Source organism: Neovison vison, chromosome 2 (assembly GCF_020171115.1).
Source record: "Neovison vison isolate M4711 chromosome 2, ASM_NN_V1, whole genome shotgun sequence".
Classification (NCBI taxonomy): Eukaryota; Metazoa; Chordata; class Mammalia; order Carnivora; family Mustelidae; genus Neogale; species Neogale vison.
In genome coordinates this window covers 236,040,845-236,062,420 of record NC_058092.1, presented here as the reverse complement: position 1 = coordinate 236,062,420, position 21,576 = coordinate 236,040,845, and the positions used below count along the sequence as shown (strand labels likewise).

The 21,576-nt window shown below is 53.2% G+C and overlaps 1 protein-coding gene across 5 annotated transcripts in view; it reads right to left on the bottom strand.

Annotated features, from left to right (window-relative positions):
• Window positions 1-4,382: 4,382 nt before the first annotated feature.
• Window positions 4,383-21,576, bottom strand: part of PTPRE (protein tyrosine phosphatase receptor type E) — a 41,193-nt gene continuing 23,999 nt past the window's right edge. For 4 of the 5 annotated variants that reach the window (XM_044240735.1, XM_044240737.1, XM_044240738.1 and 1 more), the window contains 10 exons: window positions 20,769-20,932; window positions 16,974-17,109; window positions 16,510-16,659; window positions 16,115-16,208; window positions 14,860-14,936; window positions 13,829-13,963; window positions 10,698-10,823; window positions 9,832-9,998; window positions 8,055-8,190; window positions 4,383-4,933 (listed from right to left, as the gene is read on the bottom strand). In XM_044240735.1, coding sequence (XP_044096670.1) covers window positions 4,859-4,933; window positions 8,055-8,190; window positions 9,832-9,998; window positions 10,698-10,823; window positions 13,829-13,963; window positions 14,860-14,936; window positions 16,115-16,208; window positions 16,510-16,659; window positions 16,974-17,109; window positions 20,769-20,932 — 1,260 coding nt within the window. In that variant the 3' untranslated portion in view covers window positions 4,383-4,858. The remainder of the gene's footprint in view (window positions 4,934-8,054; window positions 8,191-9,831; window positions 9,999-10,697; window positions 10,824-13,828; window positions 13,964-14,859; window positions 14,937-16,114; window positions 16,209-16,509; window positions 16,660-16,973; window positions 17,110-20,768; window positions 20,933-21,576) is intronic. The other variant, XM_044240736.1, reaches the window with a different exon arrangement.

The window sequence follows — 21,576 nt, the reverse complement described above, 5'->3', positions numbered from 1 at the left end:
TGGCAATTTAGCAGTTACTATTTATATTTAAGGTGATACATATTAAAATGCATATAACCCAGAAATTTCACCCCTAGGAAGTTCTCCATGAGAAGTACTTTGTACCCTAGAGCAAATGCACATCTGTGCAAGTGTTTCCATCACGCCACGGCAGCATACAAGCCAATGTCCTTCATGGAGGAATGACCATCAGAGTTTGTGAGGTTTGGAGAATTCCAAGTAGCCCTTTAAAGGGGGCTGAGGAAGCTGCATATGTGCGGACGTGGCCAGATGTTAAGGCAGAACACTGAGCAAAAAGGCGATTCACACAACTGCCCAGAGGGGACAGGTTTTGTCACTTCTAAGATGCAAAGTTTTCGGGGCACCTGGGTGGCTCAGTGGGTTAAAGCCTCTGCCTTCGGCTCAGGTCATGATCCCAGATCCTGGGATCGAGTCTCACATCGGGCTCTCTGCTCATCCGGGAGCCTGCTTCCTCCTCTTTCTCTGCTTGCCTCTCTGCTTACTTGTATTCTGTGTCTGTCAAATAAATAAATAAATAAATAATCTTAAAAAAAAAAAAAAAAGATGCAAAGTTTTCACATAGGAGTTCTCTAAGTTTTGGATGTATCTCATCCTTGAGTCCTTCAGTGCTCGGAAATGCCACATAGCCTGGTAGAAGGCACGTCCCTAATCTACACCATTCAGTCCCAGCAAGGTGTTAAGCTCCTTCAGCCCCTGGCTAACTGGCTCCCTAACCTGCCAGTCTGTTCGAGGTTATTAGCATGTGAACTCATGTTTGAATGTTTCCATTTGTTGGGACAGGGAGGGGGGGAGCCCCAGCAGCCTAACTTTTCTTCCTTTTCTAAGGCTGTGTGCTCGGTCAGGCTGGTTGAGTCACCTGGTCCCCTGTTGTCTGGTTGATGATCATTCCTGCCCCCACCATCCCTCTCCCAAATCTCTCCTGTCTGCACCTACACTTTTTTCTGGTCCCTTTATCCCAGGTCCTGCTGTACCTAAAGCTGAGAAGGGACAGGCAGACAGACCCATGAGGAACACCCAGTAATTAAATGGCCCATAGGAGCAAATGGTATCTCACAGCAGGTGATTTTGGGGGCAGGAGGAAGGGGAGAGGGAAAGAAAAGGTTATAAAATCGTCCATTTTAACAAATATAACAAGCCTTATAACATTTATGAAATAAATACAACAAATAATAAGAAGCATAAGGGGGCACCTGGGTGGCTCAGTCAGTGAACCCTCTGCCTTCGGCTCAGGTCATGGTCGCCGGGTCTTGGGATCGAGCCCCGCATTGGGCTCCCTGCTCAGCAGGGAGCTTGCTTCTCCCTCTCCCTCTGCTGCTTCCCCTGCTTGTGCTCTCTCTCTCTCTCTGTGTGTGTGTGTGTCAAATAAATAAAATCTTTAAAAAACTAAGAAGCATATGTTTAAATTCCACATTAGTCCTAGAATATCTGAAAGAGGATGTTGGTGTGTGGGTCCGGGAGGAAGGTGAAGGTGGAGGGGTGCAGAAACAGATGTAGGGATGACCAGAGACATACGGATGTGCAAAGGGAGGTCGGATAAGGTTTCAGATTTTAGGAGGAAAAGCAGCAGCGTAGGAAGGACGTTCAGATTCCACCTGGCCGTGAACTTCCAGCATTCTCTCCTCTTCCCCGGGGACTCGGAGAACCCGCTGCTCAGAGCACAGATCCCTGTTTGGACTCCAAGAGGAGCACAGGCTCCCAGAAGGGCGAGTTTTCACTCCGTGCTGCACACACAGCTCACGCCTTCTGAAGAGCGGCCGGAAACTTGCGCCAACCCCCGGCCACAGTGCCCAGTGTCCGGGCTGTCCTCATGCCAGAGCTGAGCTAGATTTTAAAAGTCCTAAATTAATTGTCTACATAAATCAGTGTCTACCTCCTAATGAATGTCTTGTCTGAAAGGAAGTAAGGCACCGTTTGAATGCAATGAAGAGATTTCATAGAAGAAAGAGACACAGGCTGGAAGTCAAAGTAAAGATTTATCCTTGCATCAGAATGTTTTAGATCTTGCAATTTGCATATACAAAGAATTCAGCAACATTCACTGGCATTATAATCAGAGCAAGATCAAATTATAGATGTAATAAAAGAAAATATGATCGTTGAAATGGGAATACATACATACATTATAAAGATTGCACATAAATTAAACACAACTGAGTTAAACAAAAATATCAGTAATCATACATTTTAAAAATAACATGGGCATGTCTCGGAATGCTGAAACAGACATGTCAGGCTCATTTTAAAAAGTTTTTAAAAACACATAAAAATACCTTTTAAAACACTGGTATGCATTCTTCATTCGTCTAGCACATGGAGAGAAACAGTAAAGTGAGTCACACAGTGACCGTACAGCTTGTCGATCAGAACGGTAGGCTCCTAATCGCTATTTGGCATATGAATGCAACCGCATGCAACACACAAAAACGTGAAGGGAAGGACAGTGGCGGCGGCGCTGTGGGGCTGGGGCCGTTGGTTATGTACAATGGACCGACTTTGACCGAGGGGGAAGAAGAGGTCAGTTTCCTGGCTGACGCAGAGAGCATGGCCAGTCCCCAAGTGCCCAAAGAGACTGGGGGGCCTTGGACTGGGGGCAGGAGCTGGGCAGAGGCCATGAGGCTGCAATTCCCAAGCCCCCAGAAAGGCAAGTCCCTCCAAGGGACCGCAGCTTCTGCTTTGGAAGGGCCACAGTGGGTGCCAGGATGCCTGCAGCGGATGAGGGAAAGAGAAGAACACACACATGGGGCACTTTCCCGAGGGCACCCTGGGTAAGGTTGACCTTAATCTCCATCCAAGAGATGGCAAGCAGGCTTCTGAAAGGCCTGTCAGATTCTAATGAGGGTTCCTAAATTAGACCCAAATCCATTCCCTCAACTCTGACTTTAAACCCTCACATACAATATTAGTCACCTTCGTCACAACTGGCCCACTCCGTTTCTAGGGTTTGGTGCCAAATGAAAGCTTGGTTCCCTCTCTTCTCCATCAGTCAAAGAAAGGCTTTGGACTTGGGATTTTAACAATGAAAACATATGGGACCAACTGGTGTGTCTCGTGAAGTTCCCTCCATTTTCCTCCTTAACCCCAATGCATTCTAACTGTACCAGGAAGGAGAGAGAGGGTGGCCTTCAGCAGTGTGTGAGTGGCCCAGGGATGCGGCTGGCGGCGGTGGTGGCCAAGGTCACCAAGTTGTGCTCATGCCCTTCCAGCGGGTCCCTCCTCCTGCCCAGGGGCAGGGCTCAGAGGAGCAGCGGAGGCTTGATTACGACAAGGCTGCTGTTAGCAGGTAACCAGCCCTGGAGCTGCGGGGTGCACACCAGGGAGGGACACAGGATGAACAGTACAATGGGAGGGGGCAATCACTTCTCAGCGGAAATGTCACATAAGGCCTTTATATTTCTTTTAAAAAGCAAAAAAAAAAAAGACAAAGAAAAAGAAAAAAAAAGTACCCCAAATGTACATGGTAAATGCTTTTAGTAAGTTAGAGCAGCTGTCATTCATAAATAAATATATATATAATACATATACATTATATATATTATATATATTGTGCTCATCTGCTCCCAAGTGGCATAGAAAGATCACTGTCATTGAGTTAAACTTTTCTACATTCATTTCCCTCCCCCTCTTTTTTTTTTCCCCACAAGCCGATCCTGTCCGGCAGTGAGATCATCACTACCCAGTGTCAAAGGGCTCAGTAGTATTTCCATTCAAAAATAAGTTAGCTTTTAGATTTAAGGATTTCTCTCTCTTTTTCTTTTATTTAAATATTGGGGAGTGGGACTTCTAAAAAAAAAACCCTGTATAAATCTAGATTATAAGATTTATTTTCTTACAAACAATCTTAGCTTTTACAAGATTTTTTTTTTTAATACCAAAATGTTCCTCAGAAAGTTGAAAGCGTAACTGCTTGTGGTTTTCTCCCCAAGCGTGTGCTCCTTGCGGCTGTGCGAGTCGCCCGTCCAGCTTTATCTGAACGTGAGGACTGGGAAGTGGCTGGTGCTGAGCGTCTGGGAGAGCTCAGACCAGCTGAGGGCGGGGGCAGAGTGGGAGGCCAGGCTGAGAAAGGCAGTCGGTGGGATTCTCAGGGGGTCGTCTGAGTCACACGCCCAGACAGACCGATGGCAAGCGGCTCCGTTGGAGCACAGCCTGAGAGCTGGTTTCGCTGGACCCAGAGCCGTGGGGGACCTTTCCACCCATGCCTACATCTCCCCTCTCAGGCCAAGACGGCAGGGACCCGGCCTTGAGTAAAGGCATGTCTACGTGTCACCCCGCAGCCCCCAATGACGCTAACGTGTTCTATACCTGAGATCAGGCTGTAGTCTTTGATCTTTAAAATGTGAAAATCAAGCACACGAGTTCCAACAGAGGATTTCACAGGATTCCTTATTTACAGTGTATCTATCTCGTGAACATTTCACCTTCCCCCCCAAATGCCACTGCCCAGGACTGTAAAAACAATGTCAGGAAAGAGAATTTTCCTGGTTCTTGAGTCTTGACTGCTTTCTTAACAGCGCAGGCTTTGTATTTTCTCTCCTGCAGAAGCACACGTTGCATATTCAGATTTTTAACATTTGGAAGTGCTGCACGTGTGAAATTCAACAATGGGATGCATCTGATGCAAAATTAACATATTTACTGGTATTAGCAGAAATATATTTTATGGGATATTACTTGACCTTAATACATGGTTCCAGTTTTTACAGCAAGTGGCCTTCAAAGCATAACAAAATATACACAGAGAAATTAGGACGGGCATTAATGTCAACTATGAAATAAATTAACATGATTTTTATAAAATATACTGACCATTAAATTAAAAAATATTTTAAGGCAGGAATTTTCATTTGAAATTAGCATAATCAGAAAATATATCAATAAAATCTTGTACCACTTTGTAGCAGAACTCATACTGTTCCTGGAAAAAAAAAAAAACAAGAATACATTAAAGTGATACATTTTTTTAAAAGTCCATTAATTTAATTGGGTGAAACATTTAAAAAGAAGACATAAAAGAGTGTGACCGGTTACAAAATTTACTTTTTGGACACTTCAAAATGAAGCTGGATTTTTGTTGTTGTTGTTGTTATTTTTAAGATTTTATTTATTTAGAGAGTGAGCGGGGTGGGGGAAGGGCAGAAGGAGAGACAGTCCCAAGCAGGCTCCCTGCTGAGCGCAGAGCCAGGACCCTGAGATCATGACCTGAGCCGAAACCACGAGCTGGACACTTAACCGACTGAACCAACCAGGCATCCCTAAAGTTATTGTTTTATATGGAACATGTCGATGTTTAGCTTCAACTTGTCGTATTTTAGGGCAGTCTGAGTAAAAGGTCTTCAGTTTTCATATTTAAACTGGAAAACAGGTATTTTTGAAATGACAACGAGAGAAGTCGGGATACTGAACTTCACTGCATCACAAGCAATCTATGAAAGTTAAAAAGGATGAAAATCAAGGCTACTTTTTAGCCTAAGCTTACTCTAAAGAGGGGACACTGTTTTATATAAATTTTACTAGATTTCAGGAGAATGTCGCCTCTCTCCGTCTAAGGCATTCAACCCATGAGAACACGGCTGTGCACCTCTTGTCCTCCGCCGGCTCTTGGAGGGGGTGAGGCAGCGAGCCGGGGCGTGGGCGGATGGAGGGGAGGATGGGGGTGGTGACGCAGGACCTGTGGCGTCCGCCAGTACTGGGCACTCCATGGGAAGCCCGGGAACAGGAGCCAAGGGCAGCTGCCAGAGTCTGGAGCTCCGCGTGCATGACCGTCAGCCGGCAGAGCGAAGAGGACCCCAGAGGTTTGAGGGGCAACAGGCAGCTAACCTGCCTCTCAGATAACAGGGTCTGGTTCCTTGCGGACCAGGCACTTGCTGGCCAAGTGGCCCTCGAGGGAGGGGCCTGGGAAGCAGGAGAGGGGAGTGTGGCTCCCCAGCCCCGCCCATCTTCTCTCCCAAATTTGGAAGTTACTTCAGCCTCACCTCAAAGCTGCCTCCCATCCTGGAGGAAGTGGAAACACCATTAACCCCTTTCTGTTTTAGCAGCAAACACAAGAGCTCCCTGTGACCCATCCATGCTGTGTCTCGAGTCTAAGCCACCGGTGCCCAGTGATCAATGGTGTGTATTTTGGCAATTTGTTGAGATGACACAGGCCACACCTCAGGTCACAGACATTTCCCATCAAAGCACAAAGCTCCCAGGAAAAAAATAAAAACAAAAACACTTTTTGCCTTGGAATGTGTGCTGCCCTAAAGCCTGTCTCAAGAGTCTTGCCGAGTGGCCAGCAATTGGCTGACTTTCCAAGTCAGGTTACAAACACTCTGTTAAACTGTGTCACCAGACCAGAGGGTACAGACCCAAGCCCAACAACAGCCATGGGCAGCTTCCCAGGGAGGGGTGCGGGGAGAGGAGGCAGTGGAAAGAGCAGAGCTGAGTCAGGGTGTTCAGAAGGACGGGCGCCTGGAGATAGGAAACGTGGGCCAGATCCGAAGAATCTGTGGGAGCTGAGGTCCCTTCGAAACCGAGGGAGTGTTTGCATGCTGAGCCAGACTAGAGATGTTCTTTGCCAGGGTCGCCAGGGGCCTGCCCAGGTCAGGCACTAATGGGCCCCCGACGCACACACAAAGCAAACATGCACTTCAACTAGAGGCAGGTGCCATCCCTCCGCTTTCCACAGATAAGGAACTAAAGTCCAGAAAGTGGAAGGAGCTCGTTCGAGGCCGCAGAGGCACGAGGGGGCCAGACCAGCGTTTGAGATGACAGCCTGAAGTCCGAGCATGGAAGGAGACCCTGGCTTAGCTTTCCTGTTTTCTGGGGGCCACGCAGGACTAAAGTTACCACCTCTGCCTGGGGAAGCCCGTAGTGGACTTAAAAGCAGTCAGAAAGAAGATGAAAGACTGTGGCTCAGAATTTACAACAGAATGTTTTTGGAGGATGTTTCCATTCATTATTATTTTGATCTGGAAAGCCCTCCATGGAGGGGTCTGCCTCCGGTTTTTCCACGCCTAAAGTCGTTCACGTTTGTGATGCCACTAGGCGGTGTTAGCTAGCAGGAGGCTGACATGGCTTTTAGAAGGACCCCTCTAGCATCTTCCAGAGCTCTAGCAAGAAGGACTGTCTGCACTGGGATCAGGGCTCTAAGGAGAGCGGAGGGGCCCCCAGCACCATCTCCTCCCTGCTCTCAGTCATGGCCTGGCCTCTAGAGGGGCACGTGAGGCAGGGGTGTGGGGACCCGGCAGGCACCCCGTTTCCTTCAGTCATAGTGGTTCTCAAACCTATCTGTGCTTTGGGACCACCAGGGAGAGCCTTAACTATCCTGATGCCTGCCTGGGTCTGAGCCCCAGAAAGCGTGAGGGCGGTTTGGCCATGGGGGAGTGTGAACTCTCTCCAGGCTTCCCTGGGATGCCTTCAGGGTGAGAACCATGCTTTGCCCAACCTGGGGCTGGAAGGGCAACCCTGCTCACTCGGTGATTCTAGCAGCTTCCCTCACGATGGGAAGGTTCTGGAAGCCTCTCCTGCCACATTTTACGCCTGCTGGAGTCGGGATCCTGTTAGCCATGCAAAGTGAGTGCACAAGGAGGGCACATGTAAAAACGGGAAGACTGGAGAAAAATGACGGGTTCTAACAGTTTCTGAAATTGTACTTATTGGGGTAGAACCAAGTTTGGCGAGGAGGCACGTCTTCTGCAAACCAGGAAGTGAGTGGATTTGTCACAGGACGCGAGAGATCGGCGCCAGAAAATGGAGGAAAAGCCACGGAGACACAGCGAGCTGCCGTCATCGGTGTATGTGTCTGAGGCGTCTCATAGTCTGAGCCATGAGTTCCCCGCTCCTCCTATGTCCTGCCCAGGGGACAGTCCCCAGCAGAGACGAGGAAGGAAGGGGGTCCATCAAGCTTCACTGCGCAGAGGACCGAGCTCCCTCCCGTGGGAACTCACCCTCCGCCCTCCCCACACCCTCGAGTTCCTTCAATGAAACAGACGTCAAATCCAATGTAAGACAACTCTTGACCCTTCCAGAAACATCCCCACGGCTCCGTCTCTTACCAGGGTTTGCACCATATGTGGTCTCTGAAGTCGCAAACTCTTCACAGCTTGGAACACGTCTAAAAGGCCCTCGGCTTTTACTCGTTCCAGAATGTTGCTGAGCGCTATGAAGGTGCCTGTTCGCCCGGCTCCAGCACTGGGGAGGGAAAGTGCTTAATGCAGACAAGCACAGTCACGCTTGGGGATGGGAAAGGGACAGCCCACAGCCCATCCCTACACATCCACGCAGAGGCCATCATCACTGAAGCGATCAAAGTCTGCGTCTCTAAGGTTCATCTACACGGAGCAAGTGTAGGAAACATGAAATTCCTAACACTTGCCCCGTTGCAGCAGAAAGGTGTCTCTCGAGCGGGACTGAGTGCAAGCTTTGAAGCCAGGGCGACAATGTCCCCCCTCCCTCGTGGTGACCCGTGGTTCTCAGGGTGCGGTCCCCAGCACCAGCAGCGTCAGCACCACTTGTCAGAATGGCAGACCGTCCTGGGTCAGGACTAGGGAGAGGTCCCCTCTGGCTAGACTCCCCTGTGCTAGCGGCCGCCTTCAGAGAGGTGCTGGTTCACAGAGGGTGAGGCCAGACAGAGGGCGGCCCCTGCCAGGAAGGGTTAGACAAGGAACGCTTCCCAGCAGCGGAGATCTGGGTCTACTCCCTTCAAGATGATCGTCTTCTTGCTGTGCTGGATGAGCCTACAGGAGCAGAGCCCGGGCACCCCCTGGAGAGCCAAGAGAGCAGGCCCAAAGTGGGCAGGTCCCGCTGACGTCCTCCAGAGTCCTCCGGGCCCCCAGTCCCGCACGTGGGTTGACTCTGAGGCTCCTGACCTGTTTCGATGACCTGTCCCCACCTCTGCCCTGTGGGACCTTGTTCACCTTTGCCTCCCTGGTGCCCTCCATGTGCTAAACTGTCTGGGTCTCTGGAGGCAGAACGCAAAGGAACAGATTTCTAGTTTATTCCAAAGGATGCCTACAAAGCCGCCCCAAGAACCAAAAACCGCGTTCTGTGCTCCCCATGCTGGCCAGGCCAGAAGTGCACCCAGGCTGGTCCCAGGTGAAGAGTTCTGAACCTTCCAGGTTCAGCCCAGGCTCTGGGGGCCCCAAGAAGCAAGGGGGCAATGGCAGGCACAACAACCAGCGGAAGCCGCAAGTGGAAGAAGATTTAGAAGAACAGCTTTCGGAGCAAATTAGCACCCCCGAGAATGAAAATGCCCCAAACTCCTGCTGGGGAGAGCTCTGGAGTGGCGGCCAAGGCCTCCTGCTGGCATGGGGGAGGGGTTGGCCTGACCAGGACCTGTAGCCAGCACGTCTTTGGATTTGGATTTCGCCAGCTTCGCCTTCCACGCTCGCCACATGTCCCTCCTCGGGCCTCCCTGGCACCTGGCTTGGGAGCTCCAGAAAAATCTGCCCTCCATGAGGATGTGCTGTAGCCCTGCCTTGGTTCCCAGAGCTCTGGGGGGAGGACAGGTGGGGTGGGCACATCAGCCAGAGCCAGCACATCTTTCAAAGTGAACACAAGCAGCTGAATTTGGGGAACGGGTCAGTCTGAGCTATGTTTGGCTGGTCTGGGGAGGACTTCGGAAGCTCATGGAAACGTGTGTTTGAGTCATTTCCCGGCTCCTCCTCCCACGAGGTCTCCTGTGTGTAGCTAAGATGACATTTAGGCACCTAAAGCTCTCTGTCGAGGGAAAGTCTCGGGGACCAATGCCCTGTGGCTGGGAGCCGCAAGCTGGGTGTGGGGTCTGCATCCCACCACTCACCAGGAGGGGGCGCCCCGGCCCCGGCGGCTCACCTGCAGTGCACGGTGATGGGGTGGTTGCCCGTCTGCTGCTGCTGCTTCTGCACAGCCGCGATGAGGTCGATCATGCCTTTGCCCTCGGCCGGAATCCCGATCTCGGGCCAGCCGTGGAAGTGGAACTGGCGGACCATGCGGGTCTGCTCCTCCTGGTGGGCCAGGGGCTGTGGGCAGGGGAGGGCGTTTCTGTTCATGCAGCCCTGACCATCCAGGAACAGACCTACCCTCCCAGGGAGCAGGGCCCAGGCTTGGGGTCCTCCTGGGTCCTCTGACGGCTGGCACAGTCCCCCTCTGGCTGGCCTGGGGGTCCCGGCCAGGCTGTTTGTAGGCCGAGTGCACCCCAGAGTGGAAGGCCACAGAATGGGGAGCAGGATACACAGAGGATGCCCCCAGAGCCCCCGCTAGGGCCCACCGGACATGGGACGGATCCTGGCAGCTTCGCTTGAGAAAACAGGATCGTCTCTTTCCTAAGAAGCCAGGACCCCTCCTGTCCCAGACATTCTGGAAAAGCCTGGAGAGGCCTCTGTGGCTTCATCCACACCCCCTCGTTCCCCTGTCCCCGCCGCTGCCATTTCTCCTGAGCGGCTGTTTGAGGCTGTAGAACGCCTCTTAGAGTTGGTCACTCTGCTCCCCCTCCCTCCCTCGTGCTCCAGCAAGGACCCACACGACCAGGGAGGTCCGAATGTTAGAGGAGATCTGTCCCCTTGATGACACGGCTCCTTATTCACGCGCTGACCACTGATCCGAATGCACCAGTTAGAAAAGCCTGGAGGAGAGGGATGTGCTGGGACCGTGGTAAGGAGCCCCCGACGGCTGCTTCAGGGCCATCTGTCTACGAGAGCCCACAGCACGGGCGACAATACCTGATTGAAGGTGACCAGGAAGTCCCGTATGCTGATGGCTTCCGAAAGCGTATCACTTTTTATTTCGATTGTTATTTCGCCATGAGTCACGGAGCCCTCTGTTGGCCAATACTGGTAGCATTTATCCTTGGGGGATAAAATGAAATTTTAAGTCTCACATGAAATAATGGCCTGTTAGCGGTTTGACATTATGCTGCAGGATGGCTCTCGGACCATTTAGCGCATCTCATCTGACGCAGTAAATCACTAACAAACACGACTATGGATGCCGGCTAACACCTGTTGACCAAGGGAATCCAGAAACAGGTGTGTATTCGGAACTTGGATACAGGAAGAGATTATCCAATCAATGGAGCTGAGAAAACTCGTTTTCCATATAGGAAAAGGGGTGTGTCCCTGACTCACACTCTACCAGGACTGATAGGAACAGTCCAGCCCTCTTGGAGTTGGGCAGTGCACAACATGCCCTACCATATCTGGTAGCTTTGAACCTTCATAAAAGTAAACCCAGACAGGTTAAAACTTAAAAATCAAAAATAAAACTGTGAGAGCCCTAGATGAAAATGTCTTTTCTTTTGGGGGTACAGAAGGACTTACTAAAAAACAAGACTTCAAAAGAGTGAACAACCCACGACTCGAAGATTATGACATCAGATTAGAACACAATGAGGGCACCTGAGTGGGTCAGTGGGTTAAAGCCTCTGCCTTCAGCTTAGGTCATGATCCCAGTGTCCTGGAATCCAGCCCTGCATTGGGCTTTCTGCTCAGCAGCGAGTCTGCTTCCCCCACCCCCGCCTGCTTCTCTGCCTACTTGTGATTTCTGTCTGTCAAATAAATAAATAAAATATATTTTTTTAAAAAAAGAACACAACAAACTTCCCTTCATCAACCAACATGGCCAAGAGAGTAAAAAGACACGCCATCAATGGTGACAAGATATTTGTAGTTCACACAACTGACAAAGGATTAGAATCAAGAATATGTAAAGAATTCTTACAAGTCAACACTAGAAGAACAAACAACTCACTAGCAAAACGGGGGAAAGGCCTGGCCAGGCATTTTGCACGGAGGGAACATGCCGTCCGTAAATGTTTGAAGTACGCTTGACCTCAGAGCAATCAGAGGGATGCCAGCCAGGGCCTAGGAGGGGTGACACATACGCACGCCTAGTCGGTCAGCAAACTCGAGGGGCCCTAACAATACTAGGGAAGTCAATGAAGGATCTCTCTCCTCCACTGACAGTGTCCACTGTAGGAACTATCCTGTCAATTCAAACTGTCACTCTCCGATGTAGCATTCTGTCCCTGGAACAGGCTACTCCTTGTGTGGCATGAGAACTGTAGGAAAATGTACTAGTAGCACCATTTGTGAAAAAACAAAACAAAACACAATTGACCCAAATGCCCGTGACAGGAGAAGGGACAGATAAATGGATGCAGGGTGCACTGTGTGCGGTGAGACACAAGGACATACTGAGGAAGGAGCCATGGCCACAGGCATCGACGCAGGAGCACATCAGAAGCATTCTTCTGAGTGTGGAAAGCAAGTCCTGGAAGAATACGCACTGTAATGTCCCCCTTATAGAAAGCTCGATAGCAAGCAAAACTGAACAGTAGCTTTAAGACATACACGTATAGGATTTCTGAAAAGCCAAGACCACACCCACAAGGATGGCTTTAAAAAGATCAGTAGTGTGGCTCCTGGGTGGCTCAGGTCATGATTTCAGGGTCCTAGGATCAAGCCCTGCATCAGGCTTCCAGGTCAGGGAGCTCCCCTGTTTCTCCCTCTCCCTCTGCCACTCCCCCTGTTCTCTCTCTATCTCAAATAAATTTTTAAAAATCTTTAAAATAATAAAAAGACAAGCAGTAATAAGTGTTGGTGGAGAAACTGGAAACCCTGTATACTCTGGTGGGAGTATGAAACGGGGCAGCTGCTGTGGACATTCTTCCAAACGTCCAGCCAGATGAGTTCGAGAGACAGAGTTACAATATGGCCCAACAATTCCACCCCGAGGTGTCTACCCAAGAGAAACGAAAACAAATCCATGAAAGAACTCCAACATGGACGTTTCCAACACGATTCACAATAGCCCCAGAGTGGAAACAACCCACACGTCCATCAACGGACAAATGGGAGAGTGTGGTATGCCCAAACAAGGCGGCCCATACAACGGAAGGCGAGTCGTCAAGAGAAAAAGAACCTATTTGGGATACAACATGGTTAAAACTAGAAAACATGCTAAGTACAAGAATTCAATCACAAAAGACAGGTCGTATGATCTCGTTTACAGGAAATGTCCAGAACAGGCAAATCACAGAGGCGGAAAGTAGAGGGGAGGTTGCGGAGGAGGAAGGAACGGGCCTGGCTGCGCACGGGCAGGGGTTTGCTCTGAGACCGGCCCAGCCCCGTTTGATTTAACAGAAGGAAAAGGGCTCATGGAAATGATCTGGAATTAAATAATGATGATGTTTCACAACTCTGTAAATAGGCTAAAAATTGCTGACTTGTACCCTTTAGAAATATGGATGGAATCGTATGTGTATTATAACTCAATGCACTGTTTTTAAAAGAAGCAAAGAAATAAAAACACGGGTCCAGGGTAGTGGTTCTGTCTTGAAAGAGCCCCCAGATAGGTGACCATCACTGACCAAAGTTTGTTTTTTCGTTCGGAGAGTGGGTTCATGAGCACTTACTGTGTTGTTAACTGAACTCAGTAAACAGGGCCCGAATGGAGCTCTGGGGACAGGGAAACACTGACTCATCCCGTTCAACCAGGACACCGTCCGTAAGTGCCCATGTCAATGTCTATGTCCTTACGGCTTGAAGAAAACGAGTAAATGTTGTTTTGTTCAACAGGTTTTGATCAAATTTGTATTTGCGGAGAAACAAAATGACAGACTTGCGAGGCTGGCTAAGTAAAACGTTGGGTAAGACCAAAAGCCAGTGTGGGTGGTCATGGCTAAGCAAACGGGATCTTTTTTCCATGTCCTGCCTGTCTCCCACCTGGGCCGTGGCCTGGCCTCCGCAGCTGATCCCCGGTGAGCCCATCACAGCGGACCGCCGGTGGGCTGGGCTGCTGGGGGTGCACACTGCCCCCCGAAGGGCCCGGGCTGGCCACGAGGGCTGCTGACCTGCTCTCTCTCCTGGACCTCCGTCAGCATCACGACCGTGTGGCACTTCCACTCCCACACCATCCTCCAGAAGTCCTCCACGGTGTGTGCCAGCGGCCCCTGGGTGGCGATGAAGTAGTCCTTTTGTCGGTAGCCCTTGGAACAGGGACAGAGATTAGAGTCTGCCCTCCTCTCATGCCGGTTCCTGTGCAGATGCAGGGGTTGGCTTAGGAGAGCCCAGGGCCCGAGGATGGAGAGCATCCTCTGGCTTCCCCAGCTGCGCCGAGCCCCAGCAGGCACGCATGCACTCGTGCACCGTGCGACGGGTCAGGGCACCCGCTCTCTCCCCTGCAGCACCCAGAGTCCCCTCTGAGCGGGTATGGCGAGCCCCCACGCCCCCCGCCACACACACACCCTGGTCCCCTGCGACAGCACCCGTGTCTCCTCTCTCCCATCTTTCTGTGTTTCGGCTCAGTTAGCCTCGTGGGGGTGGACTGGGTGTGGACTTAGAGGAAATGAATTCAAACCCAGTTCCTCCACGCAGCCCAAGTGAACTCCGGCACAGTTTTCTCACCCACAAAGGGGAGCTCTGACGCAGACTCGGCCTCTCTGTCCTTCCCCACCCGCTCCTCGGCTAACGCCACCATGCATGGAGACAGCTGGTGACCATGCCTTGAACACACAAGCATGTTGTCCCCGTGGAGCGGGTCACAGACAGCGCAGGACAGAGAGCCACACAGTGCCGGTGGGTGACCCGAGTGTATAAGGGATAGAATGGAAAAATCGCTGTGTCTTAAAAACACAACGGAAACTAGCAAATTACTTAGCAGGGCGCCTACGCTCTCTATTCCCAAAACTCATTATCCCTTCTTTTCTTTTCTTTCTTTCTTTCTTCTTTTTTTTTTTTTCACGCAAGTCACTCTGCTAACAAAATCTTTTGGATTTCAGGATTCCTCCCTGATTGTCGAAAGCAGTTAATCAGGAGTCTCTGTGATCACAGATGAAGGAAACATGCATCTTCGCAAAGCACGTCCGGGGCCCCCTATACTTACATCTATAAACGAGGCGTTGATATAGTCTGTGTATTCCTGACCCCTTTTCATGGAGAGGATCACCCGGTTGAAGTCATCTACGAAACAGGATACGCCTTCAGTGAGCACACACGCCAGCCCTGCCTTGCGAACTTCAGTGTGCTGCTACCAGCTTCCGAAATACAAAACTTATGAACAAAATTGCTACATCAAGTCAAGTCCCTGGAAGGTTTACCTTATAAAATAGCTTAATTAAATTGGCCCAGAAAATTGTGTTTTGGTAGGAAAGAAAGCTCTGAAAATATTGCAGTTAACATTTTCATCTGTCATGAACTGAAGTAATTCATACCACAATAGGAGCGTTAAGAATATTGCATTTCAGGGGCGCCTGGGTGGCTCAGTGGGTTAAAGCCTCTGCCTTCAGCTCAGGTCATGATCCCAGGCTCCTGGGATCGAGCCCCGCATCAGGCTCTCTGCTCAGTGGGGAGCCTGCTTCCTCCTCTCTCTGCCTGCCTCTCTGCCTGTGATCCTTGTCTGTCAAATAAATAAATAAAATCTTTTAAAAAATCGCATTTCAGGAGGAAAAGGAGTATGGCCAGGCAGGCAGTCTGGAGTGGCGGCCACAGCCACCAAGAAGCCGGGGTCTGAGGCTGCGGCAGGCTTCATCCAGCTCCAGTGCCCTTTGGATGCTCGGTGACCACGAGGGCATGTCCAGGGCCTGGGGTCCACCTGCCACGAGGTGCTCCCTCTCCTCAAAGCAGACCCTCTCTCTTCCTTTCCTGCAGTTCCTCTGATCCCTGTGAAGTTCTCTGCTTCCCCCCTCAACAAACGTAGGCATCCTTCCTCCCGCTTACCTGGAACCTCAGTAGGCTAGGGTCCTGACAGCACCCCTACCCGTTTCCCACCTCCCCTAGGCTTGAAGCAGGACCCCTTCCCCCATGTACAAGCTTAGGGGGTGACTGGATGACATAGGAGTCGGGTGGCCCCAGAGTCATGGTCAAAGCAAATCTCTCCACTTCCAGAAACTGTTCCCTCTCCCATCATCTACGTCTCCTCTATTATGAGCCGCCCATCTGACGCCGAGGACTGTCTGGGTCACCTGTCCTTGCTTCTCTTCCCAGCCCTCGCCATCACCCCCAGGAGCCCTTAACCGCAGGCCCAGACGGTGTCTTGCCCTGGGCCCTGGCTCGCAGAAGCGGGTGGTCAAAGACTTCCACAGGGTGCCGACCCCAATCCCGCCTGCCCTGAGGGCTGAAATCCCCCAGGGCTGCCTTACATGGGATGATCTGGATGACCCTGGCCTTCTTCATGTTCGCAGGCAGGTTGCCCGTCCTCATGTTCTCCTTCATGATCCGGACATTGGTCAGTTTCTGCAGCCAAGAACCCCGCAGTCACAACACTGACACCCTCGAGCGAACCCCTCAGCCCCGCACAGCACCTCTCTCGAGGCCGTCTGTTCATCTTTCTCCACCTCCAGCTGTTTCCGTGGGCACGACACCCTCCCCCACGCGGGTTGCTGCTCCCGTCTCAAAGCCCCTGATTGTTCTCCCCCACTACGTCACGGCCGGGGCAGCCACCCTGCTTTTTCTGGGGTCCAACCGGAGGGCAGTGATTGAAAGCGGTTCCTCCGACCCGTCAGGCGTCTTGCCCCCGGGGTCCGCTCGCACGTACCCGGAACTCCTCCTCCAGCCCGATCTTGTCGAAGTGGGCGGCGGTGCTGTGTAACGTCTGCAGGTGCTTTTCCAGGGAGGACACGTCCAGCTCGGTGTCCCCGTAGAGGTAGTACTCCAGTAAGGCTTGGTAAATGAACGTGTACTGCATCTGCAGGGACACACGAGCACCCAGCACCCTCGCGTGCGCCCTGCTGCCCTGGGGGCTTTCCCTTCTGCACGCGGTGCCTGGGGAAGGAGGTCTGGGGACAGGCAGGCTGACAGCCGTTTATAATGACCATTTATGGCGTCGAGGAAGGGGAGTAGGTCAGCTGGCACTGTTGACCGTAATGTCCCCACCAGGCTCTATTATACATGCGCCACATCGGGGACAGTCGTGTGGTTTGGGGGTGGCCCAGGGCTCCGGGTTTGCTCTGTACCGCTCACACCAGGACGGGTGCGGGGCCGGGCAAAGGCACTACTTACGTCCGTTTGCACCATCTGAGGGCGCTGGTTGCGAATTCTGGACACGAATTCAAAGACATCGACCTTCTGCTCGCTGTGCATCATGTCCATCATGGCATCGATCACGATGAAGGTGCCCGTCCGGCCCACACCAGCGCTTTCAGGAAAAGGGGAGATGCCCCATCGTGAGGCACAGAGCACCCCACCCCGCCCGCAGCAAAGGACGGGACCGCAGAGCTGACCTACCTGTGCGCCAGGACAGGAGAACCGCCCCGGCCACCCCTGGGGGACACCCACCCCAGCCCTCCACACCCCCTTTCCTCCATCCATAAAGAGCGAATCGTGGGGACAGCCACCAGAGGGCACCATAGTCTCTGAAATTATCCCAAATCCTCCTCTAAGAACTACAGAAACTGTTAAAAGGAGCGTCGGAATGATCTGTTGTAGCTGCTGCCCGTGACGTTGTGCAAATCGTCGTCTTCCGTTGCCAAATGCTATCTTGTTGTCACGTGTGTAAGTGGATTTTTTGAAATGTCACACTTGAAATGGCTTTTCCAGGTTCTTTACAGAAAGGTGGTTCCCAGGCTAGGTCGACGGGCTCTTGAGCCATGGTCAGCCGGAAGGGGAGGCACCAGCTCGTGCCCTCTGGCACGAGAAGGAGGGTCTCTGCAGAGCTGTCTCCTGGCTAGGAAGTGGCCCGACCAGATTCTTGGGTTTGAGTTTCCTGCCCTCCCAACGCACACCCCACAGCGCCTCCGGGACCTCGGGACGGCCCTCCCCCACCTGCTGTCCCGGGTGGGTCTCCCGGTGGGCCATGCATGTTTGTTCCCCTGCGCCCAGGACAGAGCAGGCACTCAGTGGCGCTCAGCCAACACTCTCTAAGCGAGTGAACCCCCGTGAGGCGGCCTGGTATGTGCAGCGTCTGTCGTGAGAGCCGGCCTGCCTCGAGAGAGAGAGTCACCTCGCTAACAAAGACTCACAACTTAAAGAGTGACGTCCCCCCACTTTCCCCTTTGGGAGGGTCGGGGGGAGATACTGCTCTTCCTAGTTAGTCTCCGCATCTAGCCGAGAGCAGCAGCGAAGACCCTCTTCCGGGCCAGACCCCCTCATCTCAGGAGGGAAAGCAGGTCCAACACAGGCGCCCTTTGGGGAGTCTTAGCTCTTACAGGTGCAGAGCCCCGTGAGACACCGTGCCCAATACGTATGTGACGGAGGCCACAGAATCACCTAGTGCAAGGCAGTCAGGGTCCCCGGGCCGCTTGCGGGACCCCTTGCCTGGCCCAGCGTGCAGGCAGGAGAGGCCACCTTGCCACTGGGACAGGGGCCGCACTGGCACCCCAGGAAAAGGCTGAGGCCAGGTGGTCCTTCGGCCAGCCTCCATGGGGATGCGGTTCCTAAGAGGACTCCGGCAGAGAATGTCGTTCCGGACGAGTGTGTCAGCGGGGATGGAAACCAGGAAGAGCCAGAGCCCCGGGCCCGACACCACTTAGAACTGAGGAGCTCCGGTGTGAGGACGAAGCTGGAGGCGGGACGTGAAGTCAACTCCACCCTGAGTCTCTGGGAAGGGGAGGGCGGTCCAGCCAGCACGAGCCCTCTCCCCCACCCTGCCAGCTCCTGGCAGGCCCGTACCCTTTGGCAGGAATCCCTGTCATCACATGACTGCAGTCAGGCAGGCGTCCAGAACCGCCCATCTGCCCACACCATCCGGGGCGGCTCACAGGGGCCTGGGCTTGGGAGGGGAAGGACCCACCAGGGAGGAGAGGGACCTGGAGAAAGCAGAGACAGAGGGTGCCCCTCCTCCCACTTCCCAGATACTAAAACCCCGGTGGCCAAACAGAACATTAAAGAAGGCCAGAGCACCCAGGAGGCGTGGGATCCGGGCGGAAGTAAAACATTGCCACAGGGAGACAACCGCATGTTTGACAGCAAAGGCAGAGACTCAAGGCCACGGACAGGGACCCGGAAGGAAAATAAGATAAATGGCAAGTGCAGGTGTCCTGGGGCCCTGATGTGGGGAGGAAGTAAGCAGAAGAAGGAGAGTGGTCATTCCCTAAGTTCTCCCATGCACGACAGACCTGGACACATCGGGGACAAAGCAGGACTGAGCCTGCTCCCTGCAGCCGGCCCTGACCCAAACCCAGAGGCCTTTTCTTTATCCTCCCCCCACTCCCACCATCCGGAGCTGAGCAGCCAGCCACCACCAGAATCCTGAGCCAGGGAGAGGCAGCAGCGGGAAGGGTCTTGTAGGGCCCCTCCTGCCGGGACTTCTCCGGCTCGGATTCTGGATCCTGAAGACAGGCTACCAAAGTCCCCACGGTCTCTGCCGCAGCAGGGCCCGGATCTCTGATGGGGTCTTGGAAGTCCCTGGGCAGGGACTCAGGCCCTTCGGTCCAGGCCTGCCGCCTCCTAGAGGAGGGAGGGCCCTGCTCATCAGGCTGTCATCCAGATTACACCTGTTTTGGCCATTACAGACATGGCCGTTGGGAGGATCTTGGCACTGCCAAAGGACAAAGGGGACAAAGGACAGAAGGCATCTGCACACGTGATTCAGATGCTCTGACTCCATCACACAAGTGTTTGGAAGAAGCCACATGGAGACTCTGGCTTCCGTGAAGTCTGGGCAAGAACAGGAGTGGCCGACAAGGACCCCAGGCTGGGGCCAAGCATTACTGGCCCGCCGATCCCTACCCCAGTACAGTTCCTGGGCAGGGCTAGCAGGGCCGGCCCCCGCGATCCTAGACACCACCTCACTAAATGCACGGTTACCCCAGGGTCCCTCATCTCCCAAGGGGCAGGTCCAGGACTCCCTCCCCAGCCAGGATGACAAGGCTTTCCCCTTTGATCTCCAAACTGTCTGCAGGCTCTAACCAAGCACCCAGTGGGAGGATGGGGCGTCTGGCGAGGGAGCACTCTTCGTCTTTCTGCTTTTGTCTCCAAAGCCAGCATGGGCACAGGCCAGTCTACCAACTCCAAGTCCAAGGCCTTTTCTCGGACATGACCTTCTGCACCAGAAGCCAAACTGGGCATGGAGATGTAAGACACAGAGGGGATAACTTGTGTCCTGCCTCTATGGCTCCACAAGTTCCAGAAGAAATGAAAGCTCAGTACGAAAACCACCAGCGACACCAAGGTGTGCAAAGACAGAGGACAACTTGCTCAGGAAAATGGGCTCACTTTCAGAAGCTGCTTTTCCACAACCCAAGGAATAATCACAGTGTTGACAGCTTATACCGATCTTAGCTTTGTGCAAAGTTCACCCCCGGGGCAAGTCCAGGGCCCTCCAGGATGGTCCCTCCCACTGCAGAGGAGGAGAACGCAGCTGGCAGGAGAAGGGGCAGCCCAGACCACAGAGCCAGGTCTTCAGGACTTCCGACCCTGGACGGCTACTTGGAGCTGCTATTCGCTGGGCCTGGACCGTGGCCCCCAGCCCCTCTGAGCACTCTTGTCTCAAGACAGGGGTCTCCCCATAGAAGTGTGGTTTCTAGCTCTATCCTCAGAGGTGACTTGAGGGTCTCTGGGGGCAGGGGAGGGGAGGCCAAGTGAACCTGCCCAGAGCCCCACTAGCTCCCTCTACCTGGCCTCTTGGTTTTTGTCTGTGCTGGGTATTGGGGTTCCCCCTCAGATGCCGCTAAGCAAAGGGTTCTGCTCTCACGGAGTGGGCCACACGTCTCCCCAACTCTCACCCCAAGGGGGTCTCTGAGGTGTCACTTCTGTCCCCAGTGAGTAGACGCTGCTTCATTCCACCCCGCCTGCCCTCCTGCCCACGCCGGCAGCGGCCCATGGGGCATGACCCACGACGGCCCCATGCAGACATACCTACAGTGGACCACGATGGGCCCGGCATGGATGGGGTTGAGGGCCTTCACTTTCTTCAGGAACTTCAGCATCCCGATGGGGGTGAAAGGCACTCCGAAGTCGGGCCAGCTGGTGAAGTGCAGCTGGGAGACGAGCCGTGGGGCTTTGCAGCCATCGGGGAGCTGCTGTGGGGGATGGGGAGGTGTGAGTGGGAGCAAGGGCCCCTCCCCCAACACCACTCTCTGAGGACGCTCCCTCCCGCCCCCATACCCCACCCCACCGCCTAGAGGACATAGGTGGCGCGCTACCTGCAGGCAGGACTGGCAGAGTGGGACCTGCAGCCTGTCCAGGCCCACGGCAGGCTGGCCCTGGGCAGCCAGACACATCCAGAAGCTGGCCCTCGGCTCCCAGCCCCCACTGCGAGCAGGGCGGCCACATCCCCGCTGGCCCGGCAGCCCCACTTCCTTCCCGCAGCAGCGCGCCCTTTCACTCCTCACGGTGTCTTAATTTGGAGGGAGATGATGATGTGGTCGACCAGCCCGCCCACAGCCTGTGAGCGCGGCTCTCTGCCCCAGATCACGGAGGCCTAGCTGGTGTACACACAGGTGCACGTGCACGTGGGAGTGTGACCGTGAGGGACACAAGCAGGGGACAGTAAAAACGATAAAGTGCGTCCTCTTCCCTTCTTTGCTGCGGCTTCTAGAAACCTCATGGTGCAGCTCACGATGCCAACCCCCATCCTCTGACTCCTGACACCATGACCTTCTGTTTTCCCTTTTAGAGATGTATCTGTCTGAGATCTCTGCTCACTGTTTTGGACACAGGCATC